Source organism: Panicum virgatum, chromosome 3K (genome assembly GCF_016808335.1).
Source record: "Panicum virgatum strain AP13 chromosome 3K, P.virgatum_v5, whole genome shotgun sequence".
Lineage (NCBI taxonomy): Eukaryota > Viridiplantae > Streptophyta > Magnoliopsida > Poales > Poaceae > Panicum > Panicum virgatum.
Window position 1 is genome coordinate 1,977,817 of NC_053138.1, and position 15,377 is coordinate 1,993,193.

Here is a 15,377-nt window from a genome sequence, read left to right on the forward strand (position 1 = left end):
TGTGATTGCTTTCCCTCACCTGCTTGATCCTCCCTCAAAGTGTATCAGCAGGCAAGAAAAAAACTTATAAAGGAAAAGCAGAGAGTATTCAAATCTGAGTTACCATGATGATGAAAAAAAATAGAGTTTATAACTCAATGTATACACTGCAATCAGTTAGAGCGTATTTTTATTTATCCTATCCATTTCTCGGGGAAATTGTTTGTCCCATTCGCTGCTTTACTGTTTAATAGAAAATTGAAGTTTTGTTGGACTCCAGTACACTTTTGCAGTCCAACCAATCAGATAGTTGGTCAAAGGAGAGAGAGGATCATAGAGAGCAAGGCGCGTGTTTGGATGGCCTTAAAAATTTTTTATGAAATTTTTTCGGTCTTTTGACCACTAATTAGAGATATTAAATAAAATTTAATTACGAAACCACCTACACAACTATAGCATTGTAGTAGTTGCTGTAGCTAATGAGGTCTTTGACCGTACAATTTGAGAATGATTAGGTGTAGTTACTGTAGTATCACTGTAGCCAATCATGATGGAATTTGACTCATTAGATTGGTCTCGAAAAATTACACTCATCTGTGAAAGAGTTTCGCAAATAAACTTCGTTTAGTACTCCATACATACATTCGTTTTTTTTGAAAATTTTTTAAGGTACGAACCAAACACGGCCAAGAATCGGGAAACCCCACCATTCTCGTGCAGTTTCTGCCCCCAAAATCTCGCTCATTTTTATTTGTTATTTTTCAATTATTAAAAAATTCCTATCCCTGATGACTTCGGTATAATACTGGCACAGCCAAGCTGCCGCATGCTGGTGCCTGGTAGTAACCGGACACAAGCCAAACTAGAATAGGTGCTTGTTCTTGTCTGCCATCCACTTTGTTCGAGTCCAAGCAAGCAAACTAGCAAACCAAGAACAAGAAATTTACCCAGCAAGCTCCAAGTTCTAACCAAGAAGAGTCCTTCACATTCTACATGGAGGGAAGGGAAGGCATTGCAGTGGCAGGAGGCCATGAATCCGGTCATGGTCTCTTAAGAGCAGACATAACCATGGCAGAGGCGCAAGAAGCAGCAGCAAAGGGGTATCAGTCCTCTCCCTCGCCGTCGACATCCCCCACGCCGTCTCCGCCCCCGGCGGAAGCTGGCCACGGAGGGGATGGCACTGCAACTCCACTTGCGTGGAGTCTGGGCGGGGACAAGCCGAGCGAGGCCGCAGGGGACAACGGCATGCAGACGGCTGGGCAGAGTGAGCATGCCAACTTGAGCTCCGGACGGCGCAGGGGCCGCCCGCGCGGCTCCGGCAGGCGCCAGATCCTAGCCACTCTAGGTCAGTATGCACCGTCTGCAATGCAAAGCTTCCTCTTCCTTCTTGAGCAACCAGGATTCCCCCCCCCCCCCCCCCCCCCCATTTTTGCTTTATAATTTTCTGCTAGGTCTGCTTCCCTCGTTGATCTCTGTTACATTGCTTGGATGGGGTCCAGTTTGGCTGCTGTGTATGCGCTTTTCACACTGAACTAGTCACTATCCGTTTATTCCGTACCAGTTACCACGGTTATGCTGTTCGTTGTCCCATTCATCTTCAGCGTCAATAATTGAAGCGATTGTTATGTTTTATCCCCTTTCTTCCTATCAATCTTGCGCGCGCATTCTTTCTTGGGGAGATTTTTACTGGGTGGATTACCTAATCCTTTCGCATGGCCTAGTTAGATTTCTTACAGATTAGCCGTGATTAAGGTCTATTTTTCATCATCTAGTAGTTTAGTTAAAAATCGTTCTTTCTCTGTCTGACTGGTTTCTTCAAATGCAAAAGGGGAATGGTATGCGCTGTCAGCTGGAGGGAGTTTCACACCTCATGTCATCATCGTGGGTACTGGGGAGGTAAGACTTATCATCACAGCATCACGTTTCTTTGCAGCTATTTTGGCATTGTTTGACTAGTGTGCAGTGCTGGTCTTGAGGGTGTCACTGAGCTTTCTTGCCCAATTCGTTGGTAGGATGTGGCGGCGCGCATAATGTCATTTTCTCAGAAGGGTCCACGCTCGATCTGCATCCTCTCTGCCAATGGGACAATCTCTAATGTAACATTGAGGCAGCCGGATTCATCTGGTAGCACCTTCACCTATGAGGTAAGGACTCTTTGCATCTTATCATTCTTCTTGTAATGTTCTGAGCTAGGACTTAGGACCTACTAGCTGTTGTGAATTTCTGAGAACTTGGAAGCCCTGATCACCGCAAAAAATTGGTCTGTTTAGTATTAGTAAATATTGCTTATACTCACATCAATTACAATGATTTCCTTTGCAATATAGTGTGTTGCAATGTTATGAAAAAAATCTCAACCACCCAAGCTGAAAGATTCAGCCATGCAAGTCACATTGTTTGAATTGATTGCTGATACCTCATGAAACAGACACACTGTATTCAGCAGCTGGTAGGCCTTTGTGTCGGAAAAGTCCTCCCCTTCCACTTTTTTCTGTCTCTTCCATTTTGTTCCACGGCCATTTTATAGGTTTGTTTACCCCCAGCATTCCTAAATTGTAAGTTGGAGTCTGTTAAAATACACATAAACTTGTCAAAGTTTTATAATTGGCCATGGGACTTCTGAAATCTCCCATTCTTTAACTTGATTGCTAATACCTCATGGAACAGACACACGGTGTATTCAGCAGCTGGTAGTCCTTTTGTGTTGGGAAAGTCCTCCCCTTCCACTTTTTTTCTGTCTCTTCCATTTTTTTTTCCCACGGACAGGTTTGATTTACTCCCAGCATTCCTATATTGTAAGTTAGACTCTGTTAAAATACACAGAAACTTGTCAATGTTTTATAAATGGCCATGGGACTTCTTAAATCTCTCGTCTCCATGAGAGATGGCACAGTAGGATGGCAAAGTTTTCATGCACCACGGCTGTCTGTGTTTATGCTGGCCATGATTAAACGAACTGAGTGTATCTGATCATCAGGGCCGTTTTGAGATTCTGCAATTGATGGGCTCTTTCACAATGGCTGAGGAAGGTAGGAGGAGAACCGGTGGGCTCAGTGTCTCTCTTGCTGGCCCCGATGGCCGTGTGGTTGGCGGTGTAGTGGCTGGGATGCTGCGTGCTGCGAGTCCGATACAGGTAAAACCCCTCTGCAAAACCTGTACCAAATTACCAATGATGTCATACTTAATAAGACAGGAAATACTGATATTGTTGATTCAATTAATCTGTAACGAGTTGTGTACTTGATGACAAAGACATAAAGATTGTATCTATTTTGTTAAATTTAGTAACTATATTACATTAACCATTTGGGCAGGTGGTTGTTGGGAGCTTCCTGCCCAATAGTCTGAAGCAGCATCAGAGGAGGATGAACTTGCAGCAACAAGCGTCTGTTCCGGCACTCCCTGCACCTGTGGCTCCCCCTCCTGTGCTCACAGCGGCAATGCCAATCTCTCAGGCGGCTCCAGGCAACGGGTTCCATGCACCGCCGGCCTCTGCCGTGCCCCCACAACCCCATGCCAATGCGGAGCACGGCGCCATGTACTTGAACACGACGGGCTTCACCATGGTTGGCTGGGCAGCAAGCTCACAGCCCGTGGCGCACAGGGCTTCACCTTCACCTGACATCAACGTCAGCTTGACTCCCAAGGAGTAGAAGAATTGGCCATGGCGGTTGTCATTTTTTTTGGTCGCCTCATTGTTGTCTGACACATTTTGTAGGGCATGGCAATTGCTGCCCATGCGTGACACTAGCCGATCGGCTAAGTGCGATTGGGCGGGGAGAAACTAAGCTAGAATGATGAAGTAAGGTTGATTTAGCCAAGATGAGTAGAATGTGGTAGATGCTCTAATGAACTAATCTGCGTCTGTTTAGAGAGGAGATGCCAATTTGTTGGGTTAATGCTGTTTGTTTTTGGTCATGACTCAGGCAGTTAATTTAGCTCTAGTCCTTTTTTTTAATAACAGTCTTAATTTAGCTCTAGTCCTTTCATCAGTCTTCCTTGCAGGCAAGCTGTTCATGCTGTGTTGTGCTACTGCTATGTAGCGTGTTCTGTTGTTGGTGACTCTAATAGAGGAATCAGGAATGTTATCCATTGGTAATCTTTACTTCATAGTGCATTCTAGCACGGTAAAGCATCTGTGAACGGTGAACTGTGGAGTTTTGTTTTGGATGGTCATGGCGTGCTGCCGCTGTGGGCTGTGGCACTGGCGCAGCACGTACCTCTAATCTGATGACGTGGACGCTATCCATGCTGCTGACGTGGATGCGATCGGAGTGCTTGTATGTACGTACTGTCTACGGTAGAAGAAGGGAAGGCTACAAGTACAAGTGCCGCACCAAATGGCCAATCAGTTGTCGCCACACCAGGAGCATCTGCACGTCACGCGGGGCGAATGGATATTTCGAGCGGAGCGGTGGTGGCTCTAGATGTCGCTCTGTGTTTCTGCCACCTTCGCTCGCCTTCCAGACTCCTCCCCGCTCCTCCACCGCTCCCCTCGCTCCTCCCACGCCCGCCTCCGGCTCCACTATAAATCTCTCTCGCCGCAATCGTCCCAATTCATTCATTCAAGCCGAGAGCAACGCCCCCAATTCATCGATCAAACGACGACAGCTCGAATCGACCATGGCGTACATGCGCGTGACGCACCGCGACGAGGAGGGCAAGAAGGTGACGGAGAAGCTGCCCGTCCCGGAGACGCGCCGCCCGGACACCGCCAAGTACTTCGAGCGCAAGCTCGAGGAGCAGGGCTTCCACCGCTTCGAGCGCCACCCGGCCAACGCGCCCCGCGGCGTCGGCATCGGCACCCCGCCGCCCAAGTCCGGCCGCGGCGGCAAGTACACCTGGGAGGGCCCCGGCGGCCTCGTCGAGGACGAGCTCGACCCGGCGCCGCCCGCCATCGACCCCAACGACCCCAACTACGAGGACGACGATGGAGCCCAGGACGAGGTGGCCAAGGAGGTGGTCGTCGGGGAGGTGGAGGTCGCCAAGGTGGCCGAGGAGAGGGACGGCGTCGCCAGGGTCGACGTCGCGCCGCCCCTGCTCCAGGAACAGCACACTCAGTAGCTCCAGTTCTACTACTACAAAGGCTCTTCTGAGAGCTCACCTGTAGCAACTCATCCTCATCCTTGTTGCTGTGTTCACTGTTGAGCTTTGGATGTGAACTGTGTTTTATTTGGTGCACTAATCAATCAATAATCGAATGTGAGAATTAAACTCTGACTAACTTTCAAGTCCAATCGTGATTACTTGTAAATCCGATCTCTGTGGCGTGATTTGTGACCTTTCTCAAATTCTTGAGCTCTCAACTCTCCTTGATCAGAAATGGCGGTCTCTTCTTGTTCTGAAGCAGAGACGGTGATCTTTTTTTTTTCGAGAGGGAGAAGAGACGTGCAGATTCAGTTTGGGCCGGCCTACTCAGCCCAGCCCACCCTGACCGTGCGCGACGCGCAGGCAAAAACGCACTTGGCCCATTACCTTACAAGTCCAAGGAAAGGCCCATATCTTCTTTCAATTGGGCCGCAACCAAGCAAAAGCCCATAGCTGGTTGCAGCGTGAACTGCTTACTGGGCCACAAATCCAGCCCATGACTAGATAAAAAAAAAAGTAAAATGCACTGGAGGTCCTTAAACTAGTGAAGGTGTGTCAAGTAGATCCACGAACTGTGAAAATGCAGATTCGGTCCCCTAATCTAATTAAGTGTGTCACTGGAGGTCCAAAACCCCTTTGACCGGGTCTGACCGCCTACGTGGTCTGCCACGTCGGTCCTACTTGGACCAGTTGGCGAGGGCGGAGCTCGGCCCGGCGGCGGCCTCTCTCTCCCTCTTGCTCCCACCTCTCCCCCTCCCGGCCACAACGGCACCGGCGGCCGGATCCGCGCAGGTCCAGCGGCGACGGCGGCGCTCCGAGCTCGGGCTCGTGGCCATGGCGCCCGTGCGCACCCCGCGGGGCTCCCTCCCCCTCCCTCGCCCGAGGTGCATGGCTGCGCGTAGGAAGGTGCATGGACGCCGGACCAGAGAGAGAGGAGGGGCGGATTTCGGCGGGCCCCGTCGGCACCGGAGCTCGAAGCGCCGCCGCCGTCGCCGTCGCGTCCAGCAGGCCACCCTGCCACGCTGGCCGGCCCGCCCCACCTCCGTCGCGTCCAGCAGGCCACCCTGCCGCGCATGCCAACCCGCCCCACCTCCGTCGCGTCCAGCAGGCCACCCCGCCGCGCCGGCCGGCCCCGCCGAGCAGTCCGCCGCACCGCGCAGGCCGAACCTGCCGAGGAGGGAGGAGGCAGGCCGGAGCTACTGCCGGGCCTCCCGCGCGCCGTCGTCGCGGAGCGCCATCGCCAGTCTCCGCCATGGCCGCCGCCGAGGAGGTAGGAGCGCTGGATCCCGCCGGGTCCCGTCCGTGCCGCCGGCCTCGTCGCACCTCCCTCCCCTGCGCCGGGGCATGAGCGGCGGCCGGAGGCAGGGCCGCGCGCGTGCCCCTCCTCCCTCCCTACCTCGACGCGGGAGCGGGCGCGGCGCGGCGGCCTCGGCGCCTCCCCGCGCCGGCCATCCTCCTCCCCGGCGGCCATCCCCACCAACGCGGGCTTCCCCGAGCTCCGCCCGCCGTGGGCCGTGGCCATGGCGACGCGGCGGCGGAGTCCCGCATGGCGGCCGGATCCTGCGGCAGACGCGGAGGTGGAGCCGCGCGCACGCCTCCCGCGGCTCGCCGGCGGAGCTCACCGGGGCACCAACACTCGGCGCGGCGTGGCCCTGCCCCCTGCGCCGGGGTTCCCGCCTGGTCGAGCTCGGTGCAGCGCGTCCACCACGTGTGTGGGGCCGGAGCCGCGGGGTGCCATGGCCACGGGCCCGAACTCGGAGCGCCGCCGTCACCGCTGGACCTGCGCGGATCCGGCCGCCGGCGCCGTCGTGGCCGGGAGGGGGAGAGGTGGGAGCAAGAGGGAGAGAGAGGCCGCCGCCGGGCCGAGCTCCGTCCTCGCCAACTGGTCCAGGTAGGACCGACGTGGCAGGCCACGTAGGCGGTCAGACCCGGTCAAAGGGGTTTTGGACCTTCAGGGACATACTTAATTAGATTAGGGGGCCGAATCTGCATTTTCGGAGTTCGTGGACCTACTTTGACACACCCTCACTAGTTCAAGAACCCAGTGCATTTTACTCATAAAAAAATTCCAGCCCATGACTACCTCCACCGGCCCGGCCCGGCCCTGTCGGTGAGGCTTTTGCTAGGTTTTGGCACAACCGCCGCACAAACGCTCGCGTCTCCTCCCCTCCCGGCGGCTGCCGTTTCCGCTCGACTCGCCGGAGCGGACCACCCGTCGAAGCCTAGATGGCGAAGGGCGACGACGCGCTGGCGCGGAAGCGCAACCGGGTGCGCCGCAAGCGCCTGCGCAGCAGCGAGAACGCCGTCTCCGCGCGGGTCGCGGCAATCATCGCCTCCAAGCGCCGCCGCAAGTCCGGCAAGCGCCGCGGCTGCGAGGGCATGTGCTTCTCGCTCCCCACGCCCGAAGACCCCTTCAACGAGCGCCACGGGAAGAAGCGCAAGGACGAGGAGCCGACCGACGACACACCTGACGCCGCCGTCGTGGCCAAAGATGACGGCCCCAAGAAGAAGGACGCGAACACTAAAAAGCAGCCGCCGGCGAAGGCCAAGTCGAAGGCCATGCGCGAGCGAGCGACGGAACCGGAAGAGGGCCGTGTGGACTTCGACCGGCCGTCCAAGTTCCTGGTAGTCTGCCTTAACGCCATCCGGGATACTGTAGCGCCCGAGGACGGCGGCGGCAGCATCCATGGCGCCGGCGACTGGGGCGTGGAGCTCTGGAGGTGCTTCTCCGCGCCGGCGCCGTCAGACGTTCTCGATACTAGCGGCTCGTGCGCCACGGTGGAGCAGACAGCGTGGCTCGTCTCCACCGCCTGCGACATCGTCGTCAGGAAGGAGAGGCTTGGGATGGTCGTCTCCTGCCCCTTCCTGCTGTACCTCGTCCCGTCCCAGGAAAAGGCCGCGCGAGTTAGTACTGCCATTTTGCTAGTCCTGTTATGCTGTTCGTGTATTAGTCAAAGTGATCAAAATGGGAATGATTTTGTTATATATTTGATGTTTTTTTGGTCAGGTGCGATCGATATGCAAACCCCTGAAGCCTCTTGGGATTCATTCAGTGAGCTTGCATCCTGGTGCTTCCATTGAACACCAGATCTCTGGGTATGTTTTGTTCTAGACTATTGTCATGTCATCCTGTGTTGATTGCAAATGTGAAATGTGTTAGCTGTCAGCCTAGTTGCGTAGGGTGTATAAATACCAAATGTGTAACATACATTTTGTTTGGACTACTCTACCAGACTAAAAACTTGTGAGCCGGAGTTTCTTATAGCTACCCCTGAGAGGCTTCTTGAACTTGTGTCTTTAAAGGCGATTGACATATCAAGTGTATCAATGATGGTAAGTAAATATTGCACATCACTAACTATGAATTTTGCAATAAGATAAGCGACTCTTTTATCTTGGCTCGTAGTATGCATGCTAGTTATTCTGTTTCCTGTATTGCTTTTTTCTCCATATAGTTAGCTATCTTACTACATAGTTTCATTTAAAAATTGACTTCAATTGACAGGTCATTGATGGATTGAAATATTTCCTGGACCTCGGTGTCAGTGACAAAATATTTTCTATTAGAGACGCCATATCAAGCAATTTTCAGATCACAGTCTTCACTGACCCATCTGACAAAAGCGTTGCAACTATGGCTAAAAATCTACTCCGCGGAAGAATTACAAAACTCTTTATCAACAATTCTGTTTCTTCACGAAGTGCTTTTGTAACGCAGCAAGTACACTTCTGTCCATCGGTGGAGCTGAAAACATCGAAGGTAACTGCATCTCTTATCTGTCATGTGCCTATCTTATGTTCCCTTTCATGGGTGTGTGCAACTTATTCAGGAGGGCATTAATGCATAGCTAGTGAGCTACTGTGATTTTCTTCAGAACCTCCAGTCATAGTTGTAACACAATGTGTTTCCTACATATTGGAGATTGTTCTTTTTAGGATGTCATACTCATACCTCAGACAGTAGGTGTGGTCTGACACTGATACCTGAACAAGCATCTGGACCCTGGATGCTAGTTAGTAATTAGTAATTGAATCTAATAGGTCTCATGTCTGTATTCAATTCATGGCTGATGGTTTATTGAGCAGGAGCTGTTCGAAATGTTTTGATGATTCTGGTGTGTTGCCAGTTGCCACTTTGATGTTCTGATGAACACTTCGTATTTTCAGGTCAAGGAAATCCTTGAGCAGATTTTGCAGAGACACGCTAAAAAGTCATCAAAGGTTCTGCTAGTAGCTGCAAGCAAGAAAAATGCACAGCACCTATCATCATCACTTAAACTGGAAAATTGCACAGTGACTGATGACTCACATGGCAACTCTTTTACCATATGCAGCAGGTGCAGTGAACCTAACAATATTGTAGTTTTTGGCCAATTTCTAATATCTTCGTGCAAACCAAACCATGTGCGGCATGCATAGTTACTTTGCTACTTTTAACAAACATATTGCAAATAAGAATTTAAGTTTCAGTCTTAGAAAAATTTAATCCGGACAATCTTTTGACAGAGACTCTTGAGAGTACCCAGGAACTTCTGTGCCTAAGTTTGGTCTTAAATGTATCTGTGTCTGTGCAGTGTGGGACTAATGAATGTACATGTTAAAGACCGGGAGAACATGGCGATGACAGATGTAGAGGAATTTGAGACTGTGTTGTTGGTTGATTTGCCTCCTTCAGTCGATGAATACATTGAGATCCTCACTGGGGTTGCTCCTCAGACGATTGGAGGGGAGGTCCATAGTATCTTCTGTAGCACTGATGCTCCAGCTGCGAAACCTTTGGCTGAGCTTCTTGCAAACTGCAGGCAGGTGGTGCCTGAATTTCTCAAAAAAATGGAGTCTTCATAGCAGACTCGATTACCCTATCAGAGTAGCCAGATTATATCGTGGTGATTTGGGTTAGTTGCTGCCATTTGTGGCGCTTCTTTTCACCAATCAATTTTGAAATTTCTGGATGTAGTTCTCATTTGTAATTGTAAGCACTACAATGATATTCAGGCCTCTGCCTTGATGTACTACACTACTACTAGCTCTTGTGAAATGTGAATGCCTTGAAGCCCATTTTCTGGAAGGAGCGGCTCAGTTGTGGTTGCCGGCCTCTATTATTATGAATTTTGTCAGAGGAGCTGTGCCGGTCACCTCCATTTGCTCCCTTTCTCTTTTCAAAGGGATAGGTCTCTAGATCTTTAAAGCGCATCGAAATGTCAAAGACATGGGCTTCTTTTAATCAAACACCTTTTTCATCTTTACCGTACTCATCAGCTTGCTGTCAGCTCAATGGGTTCTTCAGCTGACTGCTGCTGAGTTGGTGGCAACAACCAAAGGGTCCGGGAGCTGTGTGCACCGTCCATCAACTTTTGCCTTGTCGCATTGGTCCTAGCATTCGCACCACGAAAGCTGTGCGAACGGAGCGCTATGGCTGGATGCTGATCGTCTCATCGGCAGTGGAAGATCTTGGTGACTCGGCTGGGGACCATGAGCAGCAGATTGTCGGTCCTGCAAGGAAACAAAGTCACTATGCACGAGTTGGCGTCATATGCGACTAGTTATGATATCTGCTTTCTTTGATTCCTGTGAAACCATAGCAGGTCACTTCTTCATCGTATTTTTCTTTTGTAAATGCTCGATGAAATGTTCGTTCTGATCTTGATGAGCTGCAACTGCAAGCTTTCAGCGGAAGCCTGTCGTGGCGACCAAATGCTGAAGCGAAATGTCGTTCCTTGTGATCTTTTAGCCACGAACATGAATGCACTCTTGCAGCTGAAGCATGTCGTGGCTAAATATTTTCCAATGGACGGCTTGGCTCCATTGAAGCAGTTCAGCCTTCAGCAGCACACTAACCTTTATTTGCTCTTCCTTTTCAGATCACAAGCATCTCGGTGATCTTGGCCGCCGCCAATGAAACTCTTTGTCAAATGCGAGCACATCTTGGACCTTTTAGCGGGGCACATTCTTGATCGAGCACACCTCCCTGTAAATTACAAGCAAGTCTTCAGCATCAGGTTACTTTGAGGTACGGAAGAGGAGCACAGCATGCATATCTTTGCAAGGCTGCCATGTCCATCCAAGCTCGTCAGAGAGAATCTGCCGAGTAATCATGTTCAGGCATGCCGCATGCATATGCTCGGTTACTTTTCCATGACTTAAATAATAGTTATGGTGCTAAGCATAAAACATGTAGTTAATTTTTTCCATGAGAAGTTTGCAGCCACTCCTTTTTCCGGCAATTTGGAGGCGTGCCGGCATTTCTTAATACACGTCTATACAAAAAGTGAACTCGTAGATACGCCATCGCTCGACTTCTGACGGCTTCAAGTGCCACTATATTCATGCTTTTGCTTGTGTTAAACATTACCAGAGTACTAGTTGTGTCCATCCAGTGTCCTAGGGCATCAACACGTCGTCCCAAATATTCCGGCAGCAGTTTCGGTAATCCTCAAAGAAAGCGAGGATCGGAGCACTCATCACGCCAATCGCATTACAGCCACGAGGATAAACGATTGCGTCTCTGTCAGCAATCAGCAGCATGCAAGTAAGCACATTATTTGCCCACTCGCTTTGTAGCATCGTATGTGCGCCCATCCATTGGCGACACAGATCGAGATCATGGAGGAGGACTTGAGATCTTTCTGAAAAGGATGGCATGGAGCTTCACTGTCATCAACTCGCCATCTATCGCCATTGTGCTATCTAGTAGGGAAAAAAAGGCAAGGGCCCCTAGCTAGCTTGCTGGCTGCTGCACGCGCGCCTTCTTCTTTACACATCACTCGCCGCAATTGCCGCTTGGTCGGAGTGTGCTCTGATCGATTGTCCTCTGATCTTTGCTAAACTGCAGGTAGGCAACTGCTCGTGTCCACTGTAACGAACATGGCACCATTTATGCCATTTCGAATGATTTTGGTGATCGTATGACAACACAATCAATGAGACTAATAGTTTTATTAAGTGGATATTTCTAGATATCAGGGATGAAGTAAAAAGGCCACGCAAAGCAATACACGAAAAAAGAACTCAAAGAAATGCTGAATTGGATGAGTTCTGCAGAAAATAGGAGCACCGGAAGAACCGATGCATGCAGCATCGGTGCATCCAATGGTTGTCGGAAGTTCCGACGCCCTGGCATCGGTGCAAATCTGAGCACCAAATAGAGATCAAGCGAAGACCAAGTCAAGATAGCCAAGTCACCGGTTGAACCGACGGCGTCAAGCAAGGCATCGGTGCATTTGATGTACTATGTTCCAGAAACGATTTCAAGCACGCAGGAGCCAAGTCTTCAGCACCGGTTGAACCGGTGGTCCATCGGAGTAGAGCACCGGTGTAATGACGTCAGCAGAAGAGAGAAGTCCAATGGCTAGTCCAGTTGCTGTTGTGACCGGTTGAACCGACGCCCATAGCATCGGTTCATCCGATGGTCTCTGGAGTCGCTGCAACTGTGTCAGCAAGACAACGGCTACTTCAGTTGCTGGGAGTGACCGGAAGTTTCGACGCCTCTTCACCGGAAGTTCCGATGACTACGCAGAATTCTGCCAACGGCTAGTTCGACTTGGAGGGCTATATATATGTGCTCCCCCGGCCATTTGAAGATTGCTGCAGTTGCTAGAAGTCATACACACACCCAAGAACACCTCCAAGCCATACAAGAGCTCATTGATCATATCCTTAGGTTTTAGTACTAGCTTTGTAAAGTGTGAGTGCTAGATTAGCTCTTGAGTGAGTGAACAAGCAAAGTTGAGATCCTTGTGGCTGGTTCTAGAGTGAACCACACTTGTATTATGGTGCGCCGGCCCCTTTGAGCAATTGGTGGCTCGCCGACAAGTCAACGACCCTCCGGCTTGGTGTGGAGCGGCGTCGATGACATTGTGCGGGGAACGGAGACCCCTCCTTCATGGGCAATCTCTCTTAGTGAAGATCAGGATCAAGGTGACCGTGATTGTGTTCACGGAAGAGACTTGATTGCCGGGAAGCGATACTCTTCGTGAGTGCTTCAACAACGTGGACGTAGGGGCGCCTTTGTGGCAATCCGAACCACGGGATAAATCCTGGTGTCGAGAGTTCGCTTTCTCTTATCCCTCCATTTAAGCTTCCGTATTTCATATTGCAACTTGTGTGTCTTTACTTTCTTAGTGTAGTATCTTGCTAGAATTGGCTATATATTGCAAAAATCTTTTGGGATGAGGGTTTCACACTAAGGTGAACCGTAGTTGCACATCTAGATAGCTTGATCTAGTTTAAGTTTTGTGCAAACTAGTTGGAGCCATATGTTAAGGTTTTAATAATGCCTAATTCACCCCCTCTCCCTTTTAGGCTAGAGCACCCGGTCGCTTTCATCCACAGATGAATTCCTACTTCTTGCCTAGCTAGCTTCAGGGTTTAGTATTGTCCACGTGGAATGCATTTGGGGCTGCATTTGTGCTTGAGCGGCGGATCACTTCAAATGAAATACGTATACGATATGTTAATTTACATTCTTGGCTAGTAGGAACCTAGGGGCCGCCGGGCCTTCTAATTGAAGAAAGAATTTAAGACTCTGCAACTTTACAAAGAGTACTAGTAGTTGTGATCACCGGTAGTAAAAAGTTGTAAATCTCTTGAGTATCTAGGTAGGGCATGCGTGTATACAATGTCGAGCATCAATTTTGAAGTGCGAATGTTAATTAGTTCTGCATGCTCACCTTTGTTTGGCGTATAAAACTCACTATATATAGTAGAAGAACCAAGTATATTCTGAGCTCTAACTTTCCTAGCGCCATTTTCAAAGATGTATTGTAGCCCACATCTTACAAATTTTGGTTCAAATTAATACAGTCATGAAATAAAACATAGACCTTAATTAATTTTAAGTGACCCGCGATTACATGAAGGCGTGAAATTGGGTTTTAATTTTAATTAGGTCGCAGGTAGCACGATGACGGATTGTTCACTGAGCAAAGTGGTGTGGTGCAGTACGAATGCATGGTACAGTAACGACCAAAAGAGGTGATCCATCGTGCTAGTTAGGTGCGATAAGAAAATATCCAAACAAACTCCGATCCCTTGCGAGCACGCAAACGTCATGCTCGCAGTTACGGCACCTCCGTCCTCGCATGCTTAAATTAGGATGTGAAAATGACAGGACGATCGAGCTCCAATGAACGGCATATATCCGATCCTCGGGCATAACTATAACTAGTCCCCTCTCTTAGTTTTATTTTTTTTAAAAAGAGTTACTAGCCCCGTCTCGTCCACTACCGGCAGCTAGCAATGCAACAAGCATTTACGAACGTATAATAAATTCATTTTTTACGAGTCCATGTTTGCATAATTGCATTGGTTAGTAAGTTTATTTACTCCCCCTATATTTGAAACGGAGGGAGTACCTGCTAGTGTTAGGGTAAGATCCAGTCCGCAAAAGTTGTTTGCACATAGCTACCTCTCTAACTCATGCGTGCTAGTATGGTTAGGTGACATGGGGCATTTCTCTGTTCAGCTTGTCTGCTTCCAGTTTATTACGGCTTATTTCGATTTGATCTCACAGAGTACTATTGGATCAGCCGAAATCAGACCAACTAGGTCAAGCGTATGCTACGGAGTAATGCTCTTATCTATATATCCTGACATCCGTAGCTCTAGCATACATCTCAAAGCCGACGACGACATTGAAATCCCAGGATTGGGTTTCGTTATGCATCCATTTTCATTGATGATATTCGGATAAGGAAAATGGCGCGTGCGGCTGCACGCCATCGTAGACTTGTACTAGTACAGTGACATACACATACAGGCGTGCCGAGATTTGCTTTGCCCGGGTGCGTTTTCCGGCGCGACTTGCACCGGCGGCGAATCGCTAGGAAGGAGTATTAATAAGCATGGGAAAACACTGGCGGCCGAGTCGCTAGTGCTGTTTCTAGAATGCATCCGACCACAGCAAGCAGATAGCCGGAGCACTTGCCGTGTGCGCGTCGCACGCCACGACGCCAGCGGCGAGGCAGCTAGTTTGTCGCCGGCTCCTCTGTCTCTGCGGTCGCCGGCCGGCCGCGTGCGTGCCGATGCAGGAGGGCCTCCTCTGCGAAGCGCACCCACGTCGCTGTCCGACCCCTAGCTACTAGCTTCATCTCTCTCATCTGCGGTGTGCCTGCTCCTGAGAGAGAGCTACAGTGGGCGGATCGATGGAGCCGTTGACTGGTGTGTAGGAATAGGAGCCGATGAACCGGGCAGAAAAGACCAGAGCAGAGCACCGTTGCGTTGATGTTGATCCGTCCATCCATCACCAAGCGAGCGAGAGCGTCAGGCTGCAGGGGATAGGTTAGCTGGCTCGGCGCCACGACAAGGACAAC

General features: G+C 50.2%; 3 protein-coding genes across 3 annotated transcripts; all 3 read left to right on the top strand.

The window, feature by feature from the left end:
- The first annotated feature begins 672 nt into the window (after nucleotides 1-672).
- On the top strand, nucleotides 673-3,971 carry LOC120696706 (AT-hook motif nuclear-localized protein 7-like). The gene is made up of 5 exons (XM_039979692.1): nucleotides 673-1,324; nucleotides 1,808-1,875; nucleotides 1,992-2,123; nucleotides 2,957-3,112; nucleotides 3,294-3,971. The coding sequence occupies exons 1-5, from the start codon at nucleotides 973-975 to the stop codon at nucleotides 3,630-3,632; spliced, it is 1,047 nt and encodes a 348-aa protein (XP_039835626.1). The 5' UTR covers nucleotides 673-972; the 3' UTR covers nucleotides 3,633-3,971.
- A 461-nt stretch (nucleotides 3,972-4,432) lies between these two features.
- Nucleotides 4,433-5,203, top strand: LOC120696709. The gene has a single exon (XM_039979693.1). The coding sequence runs from the start codon at nucleotides 4,603-4,605 to the stop codon at nucleotides 5,041-5,043; it is 441 nt and encodes a 146-aa protein (XP_039835627.1). The 5' UTR covers nucleotides 4,433-4,602; the 3' UTR covers nucleotides 5,044-5,203.
- A 1,972-nt stretch (nucleotides 5,204-7,175) lies between these two features.
- Nucleotides 7,176-10,135, top strand: LOC120696710 (DEAD-box ATP-dependent RNA helicase 40). The gene is made up of 6 exons (XM_039979694.1): nucleotides 7,176-7,971; nucleotides 8,075-8,163; nucleotides 8,301-8,400; nucleotides 8,573-8,827; nucleotides 9,235-9,404; nucleotides 9,642-10,135. The coding sequence occupies exons 1-6, from the start codon at nucleotides 7,294-7,296 to the stop codon at nucleotides 9,910-9,912; spliced, it is 1,563 nt and encodes a 520-aa protein (XP_039835628.1). The 5' UTR covers nucleotides 7,176-7,293; the 3' UTR covers nucleotides 9,913-10,135.
- The last annotated feature ends 5,242 nt before the right edge of the window (nucleotides 10,136-15,377 follow it).

What these genes read in the sequence shown, in the direction of transcription:
- LOC120696706 (XM_039979692.1), top strand. Translation starts at nt 973, where the DNA reads ATGGAGGGAAGGGAAGGCATTGCAGTGGCAGGAGGCCATGAATCCGGT. An exon ending in GTAGCACCTTCACCTATGAG is followed by an intron (nt 2,124 to 2,956) that starts GTAAGGACTCTT and finishes TCTGATCATCAG; the next exon opens with GGCCGTTTTGAGATTCTGCA. An exon ending in GTGCTGCGAGTCCGATACAG is followed by an intron (nt 3,113 to 3,293) that starts GTAAAACCCCTC and finishes CCATTTGGGCAG; the next exon opens with GTGGTTGTTGGGAGCTTCCT.
- LOC120696709 (XM_039979693.1), top strand. Translation starts at nt 4,603, where the DNA reads ATGGCGTACATGCGCGTGACGCACCGCGACGAGGAGGGCAAGAAGGTG.
- LOC120696710 (XM_039979694.1), top strand. Translation starts at nt 7,294, where the DNA reads ATGGCGAAGGGCGACGACGCGCTGGCGCGGAAGCGCAACCGGGTGCGC. An exon ending in TATCAAGTGTATCAATGATG is followed by an intron (nt 8,401 to 8,572) that starts GTAAGTAAATAT and finishes TTCAATTGACAG; the next exon opens with GTCATTGATGGATTGAAATA. An exon ending in TCTTTTACCATATGCAGCAG is followed by an intron (nt 9,405 to 9,641) that starts GTGCAGTGAACC and finishes GTGTCTGTGCAG; the next exon opens with TGTGGGACTAATGAATGTAC.